Raw genomic sequence first — 10,344 nt, forward strand, 5'->3', positions numbered from 1 at the left:
ATATAATTTATATTATTACACAAACTAATGATAAACTAACACAAATTATAGCATTACTAAGTAAACATGATTAATTATAACTTCAGTTTAACAGTAAAATAACTTAACTAAATATATATTTATATATAGATGTTCATATATATATTTATATTAGATATATAAATGTATATATATTTATATTATATATATATTATTATTAGATATATTATTTTATACAAACTAATGATAGGATAACACAAATTATAGCATTACTAATAATTAGTAAACGATTCATTATTTGTTTTGTTAACAGTAAAATAACTAAAGTTTAATGCGTCCACTCAGCTCAAACCAGAACAAATGATTGGTTCAGAAATCAGACAACACATGAAACATTTTTATTGAGCATTTTTTGATTTATAGGCATTTCAACCGACCTGTATCACAAACAGAAGTATTTCACAGCCTGTCAAATATTGACAATGCAGCTTTTAGCCTTTAAAAAATATATTTCCATTCCTGGTTTATGGTGACGTCTCCCACCTCCCACCCTCTTTCTGTTTCTACAGTACATGACCTTTAAAAAGGAAAGAAAAGGACGCTAAATAAATAGAAGATACCACTTTAAATAAAAAGGTGAAACGGCTTGATTTACGTTGCCGTGTTCAGGTGTCGCTGTCGCTACAACACAGCTGCTTATAGCAAAAAGGAGTGACTTATTCTGGAAGTTTTAGCAGGATAAATTATATGTTTGTTATTCATTCTGTACCAGATGTAATCATTGATTTTGTGATAGGAGGATCGTACATAATGGCTTTAATCACTGAGGAAGAGTCAGCATGTGGGAGGATCTGTGGAGGTGAGAACTGGCCTCTCTGCAGCTATGATCCACGTTTTGTTCACTATCGGCACCTGTAACTGGAAGCAGGAGGCGTAGAGTACCCCGATCAATATCTCCAATGTGTGATTAGCATTTTGAAGAGGTGCACATAAGCTATTTTAAAGCTGTGGTGTAGCTCTCTGTAGCACTGTACCTATACAGGTAGTTACATCATCATAGGTATGGCGACACCTGGACGCAGAGGTATTCTAGTGGTTCAGTTCTCTTTAAAAGATGTGGAACAGAAGATTAACTCGGAAATACTAAATAAAATCTCAACTTAAATCAGATCTCAAAAACAGTTTCTTAAAGGGATAGTTTGGATTTTTTGTGGGGTTTTATGAGGTACTTATTCATAGTCACAATTAATGATATCACTTTAAGTGTACGCTATATTTAGAGTATTTTCACCGGTTTATTTTGCTGTCAGACAGCCCTTTCTGATGGGGAACTGAAACCGTTATCTATGCTCTCTCCAAAGCCACCAGACTCCATTGACAAAAACAGTAATTTTACCTCGCAGAATATGAGAGTTGCTGGTCTACCGCTGCCTCGATCGGTTAGTTAGTTTGTGTTGTTGTGTGACTTTGGTGTTTTAAAGGGTTAGTTCAGATTCACCAAAGTCACACAATAACACAAACTAACCGATCGAGGCAGCAGTAGACCAGCAACTCCAATGTGTTCTGAAAGGTAAAATTACTGTTTTTCCAATAGAGTCTGGTGGCTTTGAAGAGAGCATAGATAACAGCTTCAGTTCCCCGTCAGAAAGGGCTGTCTGACAGCAAGGTAAAGTGGTGAAAATATTCTAAATATAGCGTGCATTTCAACTGATATTGATTCTTTTAGGTGTTTAAAATCCATCCACAGCAGTACTTTGCTTTGCTCCCGTGCTGTTTCTCCAAACTCCATCTACTGTAGGTAATACACTGACTATGTAGAAGAACCTCATACAAACCCCACTGAGAAACATCCAAACTATCCCTTTAATTATGTGCTGTTGGTTCTGTTTTCAGCGCACAATGAGAAATTCAAATCTTACGTAAAGTAGGCCCATTATTATGTGGTTTTAATGCATCGTTGCAGGAAAATATCACCCAGAGAGGAAGATGGAAATAAAGCCGCTCGGTCCACGGCTACTAAATCTGTCAACAGTCACCTGACAGCCCCGCGGCTCATATCAAATAAACAAAAAAAACATTCAACATTTAAAAACAAAACAAAAAAAGGCAAAGATATTGAAATGGACTTAGCGTCTAACTGAGGGAAGTACTGCATGTCAGGCTCCTGTTTCTGAAGCTTGTAGAGATGGTCGGAGGGCAGCAATCAGTAACACTCCCGTCTCCTGTCTCTCTCTCACACACACCTTGTGATGTGAATCCAGCTGTTCTAGAGAGCTACAGTCCGGCCTCCTCTCTCTCCTAGCTAACCTCTGTAACTCTTCTCACTCAGGCTTTTAGGTCATCAGACTTTCTGAAACATTTCCAGGTCTTTGTGTTCTAAGTTCAATGTGTATCTAACTTCTGTACATGATAAAGATAAAACATTGACTAGTTCAACACCTCCAACGAGGCTCTGATGTGCTCTACTCTTTAGACTTTGGGGGAAATACTGTATTATTTAATGGTAACAAAATAATGTTCAACCTCCTCGAGAAAAAACCCACCGAGTTACAGACCGCTAGCTAGGAGACGAGGACGGGACTGTGGCGCTCTGTTTAAGCCTGTCGCACCGTCTGTTGGACACACACAGTCAAAACTACAGCCTCTCTACAGCAAATTTTACACGTATGTACAGAGAAAACCTGAATGTCTTTCGTCCAATTAAAATCCAGCGTCTGGCTTGATGAACAGGGCGGAGAAGGCGAACGCCAGAAAAACAATCCCTCCGATGATTGTAACTATGGAAGAAAAACGAGAGAAAACAATAATTGAATTATGGGGTGGATTATAAGAAACAACCAACAGGTCAAGATTAAACAAGTGTTGGGTCATTCACTATAGTGTGGTTTTTAGGGAACATATTTAAAAGAGGAATTAAGTCTAAATGTGATTGATGAAATGTGCACAGACCGCTGATTTGTTGCGTCTTTCTCTGAATTGCAGTTGACTTTGAGCGTGTTTCCAGACAAGATCTAGATGTACTTCATGTGTCTCCCTGGACTATCTGTCATTAGCACTCATAAACCAAACTCTTGGTGCTTTCAGGGGTAAAACAATGTTTGAGCTGCTCTGGTTGTCATGTTGCTACCACAACACTGACCAGGACAAGTTATGCAAACATTAAAGGATGGATAATAATTTGCCACGGCAGACCGTGAGCCTGGAAGCACGTCGCCGGTGTGTCATTAATGCTCAATCATAAAAACTTTAAATTTTAAACTGTCAAGGAGTAGTAGTAGAGCCACCTGAGACAGGACATTGGGGCATAACTCACAATCTACCAGCAGTGGATTAAAAACTCACAAACATGTTCTGTTCTAGTCTGAAGTGTCATTATATCAACATCTGCCAGCACTGGAGAATGATCCACTCCAATCCGATATATAGCAATACAGATGATATCTGTGCTGGAAAGCATGCTCCTCATGTGTGCCAAAAGCCGTGACTATTATTAGTCTTTTTTTATTAAACAAGACTTTTAAGTGTTAAAGGCAGGGTTGACGATGTTCTCCAGTCTACACTATCTGTTCTATTGGTTGAAATGGTCTTTACACTCCGACAGCGATCCATTACTGATGAGCTCTGAAAAAGGACCGGAAAAGAGCCGTCATCTGTAGCTGCTGTAATCCTGTAAAAACGTCTACCAATCACTGCCTCGCGGTCCGCTTGGAAAGAACCAATCAGATGCCTCCCCGCCTCCCTGCTCGTACTCTACCCTTGGCATGCACCAGCCTGAACTCAAAGCGCGTCGCTGCCACAAGTTTACTGGAGAATGGAAGAGAAAAGTCAGCACTGCAGTAGCACTGCCTCGGTTACTTGTCATGAGGTAGCGTTGTTGAGTTGAGGTCCTCTCTCCACTCTGTGTCTGTGAAGTAGTTACGATGCGGCGGTGCTTATAACATAAGACTTTATAAAAATAGAACAATTTGTAAATAATTCAACATTGATGAATCTTATAAAAGTTCTTAATCTGTGTGTACGCTCAAGTTAAGATCTCATGTGTGTCTAGATAGCTAGATGGACTTTATTGATCCCAAATTGGGAAATTACAAACGTTACAAACAAATGAAATCAAAATGTTTTTTTTACGCTGCAATGATTAATCAATTAGTCGTCAACTCTTAAATTAATTGCCAACTATTTTGATAATCGATTAATCGGCTTGAGGTCTAAATTCTCTGATTCCAGCTTCTTAAATGTGAATATTTCCTGGTTTCTTTCCTCCTCTATGACAGTAAACTGAATATCTTTGAGTTGTGGACAAAACGAGACATTGGAGGACGTCATCTTGGGCTTTGGGAAACACTGATCGACGTTTTTCACCATTTTCTGACATGTTCTAGACCAAACAACTAATCGATTAGTCGAGAAAATAATATTTAGTTGCAGCCCTAATTCACTGTGTATTCAAGTAACTTGCTTCTTCAACAAATATAATTAGATTTTAGTACATTTTAAAGCTGTAAACATGAAAATAGATTGAACAAGTCTGCTATTAAAAACATAAAAAAAACCAAAAAAAACACACGATCTCACCTGTTCTGACGGATATTTTCTGGGCGATCATCCTCCCTCCTATCACAGCCAGTCCTGTACACATACAGTGTCCAAGTGTGCCACCCACCGCAACTCCAAATGGATCCTGGGAAGTTAAAAAAAGTGCCTTTCATGTTGATGTTAAAGAAAATTATACATTGCCTTTCCTAAATATGTAATTGCGTTTGCTGTTTGTGGTACGACTCAAAAAGATAAACAAAGGATTTGTTTTGCACTGAGGCCCAAAGTGAAACTACAGACACGCTATATATTATAAGATATATTATAAACATGTATTAAAACACACAGAGTAAATGTAACAAACCTCCCGCGCAGCCAGAATAATGGTGGTGAGCTGCGAGCGGTCCCCCCACTCTGCGAGGAAGGTGAGGGTGAGGGCCTGGATGAAGATGGGTGAGATGAAGCTGTGCCACTTTCCCTGAGGCATCGTCGTCCCTGATCCAGCCTCCACATCTGCAGTTCCGTTAACTAGCTTGGACCGCTGGAGCTGCACACACACAACACGAGACAAGGTGCTTTAACTAAAACACTGGATATAACGCTCCATTTACATATTTAAATATGGGAGTATTTTCATAACTGTATTATGTTTCACTATCTTACAGTACCTGCTTCTAGACATGTGGACACATGTCAGGATTCACCTACTTTACAGTAAATGCTTCAACAGTTGCCCTTCAAATGATGCAATTTCAGAGAAGTACAAGGTTCAGAGATGAGATCATACATAACCGGTAGGATTCCCAAGATAATCTGAGCATTTATGAACGCAGATCAGTTGGTCGGGTCATGTAAGGCAGACTTCATTTTAACCTGTAAAAGCTGTGGTTGGAACTAGAGTTGCAACGATTAATCAAAGTCAACTGTTAAACTATTTTGCTAATCAATTAATCAGTTTGAGTATTTTTTTTAAGAAAAAAAAAGTCAAAATTCTCTATTTGCAGCTTCTTAACTGTGAATATTTTCTGGTTTCTTTTCGACTCTATGACAGTAAACTGAATATCTTTGAGTCATGGTCAAAACAAGACATTTGAGGACGTCATCTTGGGCTTTGGGAAACACTTTTTTTATGCTAAATGCAGTACCTGTGAGGGTTTCTGGACCACATCTGTCATTGTTTTGTGTTGTTAATTGATTTCCAATAATAAATATATACACACATTTGCATAAAGCAGCATATTTGCCCACTCTCATATTGATAAGAGTATTAAATACTTGACAAATCTCCCTTTAAGGGACATTTTGAACAGATAAAAAATGTGCGATTAATCCCGTTTAACTATTTTAATCGATTGACAGCCCCAATTTGCAAGTACAACATTATCTTAAACACCATGACAGAGTTTTCCCGATGATACAGTCATGTCTACCGTGTGGGTCGGTGAGTAAGAGAACCAGTACCCACACTGAAGCTGTTTATGTGGCTGCTTATATAAATCATGTATGTTTACTTATTAGTAAGAACTTATCTACACTCTGGAGTTGTACTACTTGGGGGAGTGTTAAGAGTGTCTTTCTAGGTCTTAAAAGTAAAAAGTTGTCTCACCTCTTCATCTTTCTTCTTGATCTCTGCCTGCACCTCCTCCAGCTCCTCCTGACCTTCATCCGGACTCATCCTCAGCCCCTCTCTCAGCATGCGCACACCGAAGATGGCGAACAGAGCGGTGGACACGTAGTAAGTGTAGATTCTAGGGATGATGGTGGTGGCGTAGCCAAACAGCACTGGTGGAGAGGTGGAGAGACAACAACAATTACATCAGTATCACTCAGCAAAAGAGATGGAGTGATAACTCCAAAAAACATCCACTTCTACTAACCAGAGAGACAAGTCATGAGTCCCAGCGCCAGCATGGCACCTGTCAGCACTGTGAGCCGGTTGTAACGCATGGCCATGATGGCTGCGATGAAGAAGGTCTTGTCTCCCAACTCAGAGACGATGATGACAGAGATGGAGGCCACGAAGGCGTGGATGAAACCCAGGTCTGCTTTACTGGGGTCATTTTCAGAGATCACTGGGCCTATTGGATGGGGACTAGAGGCTTTCTGCAAAGAAAAGACAACACAGTAGACAGTCAGTTAAAGGTCCCATATTATAAAAAAAGTGAGATTTTCATGTTTTTTTATTATAAAGCAGGCTTAAGTCCTATATAAATATTGTGAAAGTATTGAAACGCTCAATCCACAGGGAAACACACACGGCCCATATTCAGAAACTCTGCATTTGAAACAAGCTGTCAGGATTTCTGTCCATTTGTGATGTCACAAATATACAATATTTACGCAGCTTTAAACATAAACATTCTAAATGTGTCCCAGTTTATTACTGGTTGCAGTGTATGTGAATGTCATCAACTGACAGGAAGTACACTTGGACCTAAGCTGTTGCCTAGCAACGCCATTCTGTTGCACTTTTGTGGCAATTTTGTTGCAATTCTGTTCTGAAATGCGCTAAACCGGAACGTTTTAGACAGAGGTCTAAAACGTTCCGGTAAATACAGCATATTCAGGCCGAAAGGAAAATAACGTTTTTTTTTAACATTACAGTATGTAAAGATGTTCTAGTAGAAACACAAAATACAAGTCTGATCCTGAAAATGAGCATGATATGGGACCTTAAAGTTACACACAGTTTATAATAAAAGTCTAAATTGTGCATGTCTGTCCAGCTTAAAGGTCCCATATCATGCTCATTTTCAGGTTCATACTTGTATTTCATGTTTCTACTGGAACATGTTTGCATGCTGTAATGTTAAAAAAAAACTCTATTTTCCTCGTACTGTCTGCTTGAATATACCTGTATTTACCGTACGTCTGAAACGCTCCGTTTTAGCGCATTTCAACGGAATTGCAACAGAATTAAGTTGCCTGGCAACAGCTTGGGTCCATGTTTACTTCCTGTCAGCTTATGTCATTTACATACACTGCAACAGGAAATAAACTGGGACACATTTAGAACGTTTACATTTAAAACTGAAATTATCTAAATATTGTATATTTGTGACATCACAAATGGACAGAAATCCTAACGGCTTGTTTCAAACGCACAATTTTCTGAATACGGGCTGTATGTGTTTTTCTCTATAGATTGAGCGCTTCGATAATTTCACAGTATTTATATAGCACTTAAACCTGCTTTATAATATAAATGACATGAAAATCTCACTTTTTACAATATGGGACCTTTAAGTAAAATTACAAAAGTATTAGCCTCAAAATCAATATCTATCTATTACATCTTAATTTATTTGTTGACTATAAATAAAGGTATCAAATGCATGTAGTGGAGTAAAAAGTACAATATTTCCCTCTGAGATGTAGGAAAGTAGAATTATAAAGTAGCAGAAAATGATACAAGTACCTCAGAATCGAGGTACTTGTTACTGACTTAAATGAACTGTACAACATGTGTGCATGTCTGTCCAGCTTTAAGGACATTAGAATAAATGTAAACAAAGCTGGTAACGCCAACGTGGCTCAATATGACAACACACAACCTCCTCTACCATCTTATATCTTATCTGAACATCTGCTTTGTCATATCTGAGATAACTTCACCCTCTGGATGTTTTAGCTTCTCCCTCTGCAGCTCCACCCGGAACACACTGAGAGCTACCTCAGCTAGCATGTTAGCTCTGTAGCAGCGAGCTAGCAGAACACCTGTATAAAACAACAACAACATGCTTCCTACCAACAACAACAAACAGCTCTAGACGGGTTAATGGTTAGATAATGAAGTTCAAGATGTTAACCTCTGGTTGTGGTTGTTCTGGAGCCGGTTTGTGCTCCTCTGGAACAGCAGCAACTCCGACCGACAACAACAGCACGGAGACGGAGAGCAGAGAGACGAGCAGCCGGCGGCCCGGTAGAGGCTTCATGACTCCTATGATAATACTGACCGGAGACGGTTTACAGGTTAGTTTATCCTCCGAGGATCACTTGATATCATCCGCTACAACACTGGCTAACCTCATATTAGCCACCGAGCTGCTAGCTGCTCAGTTATTGAGGAACTCCTCGGTGATACACGTCACGATCACACCGAACAGAGCACCGAGAGACAGACCGGGGGAGGGAGGAGGTACAGAACGAGCCGGTTCAAAGAAACGGTTCAAAGAGCCGGCTCTTTTAAGTGAACAATAAGAGCCGGCTCCCGTCCGAGAGACGTTTTTTTCTTCTTCTTTTTTCTTTAAAGGGACTGTTTGTAACGTTCAGAAATGCTTGTTAACAGCGACACCTGTGGCCGTTAAGTCAACGAAAGTCAGCATCGGGCTCGCGCTTGTGCTCGCTTTACATAGACGTGAACGAGCATCGCTCAAAACAGTGAGGCGACACACGTCAGCTAAAACCACAATATCACTCTATATTTCAGCTGCTTGGCAGTAATGTTAGCTGACCAGACGAAGGTCTCTCCATGAATCAATGCTGATCTTAGTGTTGGCTTTTCCTGCCTCAACCTCTGGGGCTGAAGCAGGAAGAGAAACTTTATCGTCTCCGAACACGTGCCGGAGGGAGACACCGGCACACGGTCGGAGACGATAACGTTTCGCGCTGCGGAGCCCCTTCACTTCACAAGACACGGGAAACCTCTGTTGGTCTGGAGGAGCTGCAGCAGTTATTTCTGCACAAACGTCCACTGAACATTCACTAGATATTCTCAGAGCTACGAAGTCTTCTGCAGTGTGTTGTGTGCGCGCATGCACGTGAGGTGGAGCGAGAACGAGTGCATTGTGTGAGTGAAGGCAAGCAGGCAGAGGAGCAGAGACCCCGGCCCTGGAGATCAAAGCTGCGGTCTCCCCCGCGTCCTCTGACCTCGGCCAACACTGTTTAACAGACGGGCCTCACTAGATAGAACTTTGAGGTTTTGGTGCTTCCGTGTAGTTTGTGTTGGAGTCTGATGGTATGTGTCCACAGGGAGTCTGAACAGCGTAGCCACACACGAGCGGCCATACACGAGCGCGCATGGGAAACCAACCCGGTAGATTTATATGTGTAAAAAGTTACAAACAGTCCCTTTAATTCAAGGCAGTGTGACCATGGATGTATTAAGAGAACTGGATACAGCGTTGGAGGCGGGGCCTCGGTCATTCCTATGAGAGTTGCTCAATGGCGCATGAAGCCTAAATGGCTCGACTTCTGTCTGGAAAAGTACCCGTATCTTGGCGGATCTTAGGGAACATGGGACATGCGCAGTAGCGTTCGCTCGGTCACATCACTCGGTCACGGGGTCCCAACGTCACGGTCTGGGTCTCATTCACATGAACGGAGGAAGGGAAATAACTCTGGATACAGCTATTAGTGCATTTTACAACTTTAAAATCTTAATTTTTCAAATAAGGGCTATTAGAGTGTTCGTACTGGGGAGTTAATTCACCTAAAAAAAGAATATCCGCTGAGTTACAGACGTCTCTTTCCCAATGGAAGTCTATGGGGAAAAGTCTTTTTGGGCCCAACGCCGAAGAGCCGGCTCTTCTTGGTGAGCTGAGCCAAATGATCTGGCTCACTAAAGAGAGACGTAATTCCCATCACTACGTCAGACCAGGGGGCGGGAGGTAGAACCGTGCTGCTGCGTTCAGGGACCAACCGAGAGAGATGATTGGACCGGAAACAGGATGACGTAGAATTCAAGGGTGACGTAGCACAGGACAGCTCAGTGATTGGACAGTCTGCTTGTCGGTAAAGTGAATGTAGTGAAGGATGAGTTCAGTGTTTCAAAGACATACAAGGGGAAAAAAAGAAATCAAGTTATCATGATAGGTTGACTGTCACTAC

At 41.0% G+C, this 10,344-nt stretch overlaps 1 protein-coding gene across 2 annotated transcripts; it reads right to left on the minus strand.

The window, feature by feature from the left end:
- Positions 1-355: 355 nt before the first annotated feature.
- Positions 356-8,646, minus strand: tmem165 (transmembrane protein 165). Of its 2 annotated transcripts, XR_012593996.1 has the most exons (7): positions 8,325-8,646; positions 6,393-6,618; positions 6,122-6,297; positions 4,880-5,062; positions 4,555-4,660; positions 1,632-2,756; positions 356-1,282 (listed from the first exon to the last, which is right to left on the minus strand). XR_012593996.1 is itself a non-coding variant. In XM_074636112.1 (6 exons), exons 1-6 carry the CDS (start codon positions 8,448-8,450, stop codon positions 2,680-2,682), a joined length of 894 nt encoding a protein of 297 aa, XP_074492213.1. In that variant the 5' UTR covers positions 8,451-8,646; the 3' UTR covers positions 356-2,679. The 2 variants fall into 2 exon arrangements, 1 of the variants encoding a protein (XP_074492213.1); XM_074636112.1 differs by having other exon boundaries at positions 356-2,756.
- Between the last annotated feature and the right edge of the window lie 1,698 nt (positions 8,647-10,344).

This window comes from Sebastes fasciatus, chromosome 5 (assembly GCF_043250625.1).
Source record: "Sebastes fasciatus isolate fSebFas1 chromosome 5, fSebFas1.pri, whole genome shotgun sequence".
NCBI lineage: Eukaryota > Metazoa > Chordata > Actinopteri > Perciformes > Sebastidae > Sebastes > Sebastes fasciatus.

Bases quoted from the DNA above. Each gene is read 5' to 3' on its own strand.
- tmem165 (XM_074636112.1), bottom strand. From the start codon at position 8,450: ATGAAGCCTCTACCGGGCCGCCGGCTGCTCGTCTCTCTGCTCTCCGTC. The intron at 6,619-8,324 runs GTTAACATCTTG...TTTTCTTTGCAG, and splicing joins CAGAACAACCACAACCAGAG to AAAGCCTCTAGTCCCCATCC. The intron at 6,298-6,392 runs GTTAGTAGAAGT...CCTCTCCACCAG, and splicing joins ACTCATGACTTGTCTCTCTG to TGCTGTTTGGCTACGCCACC.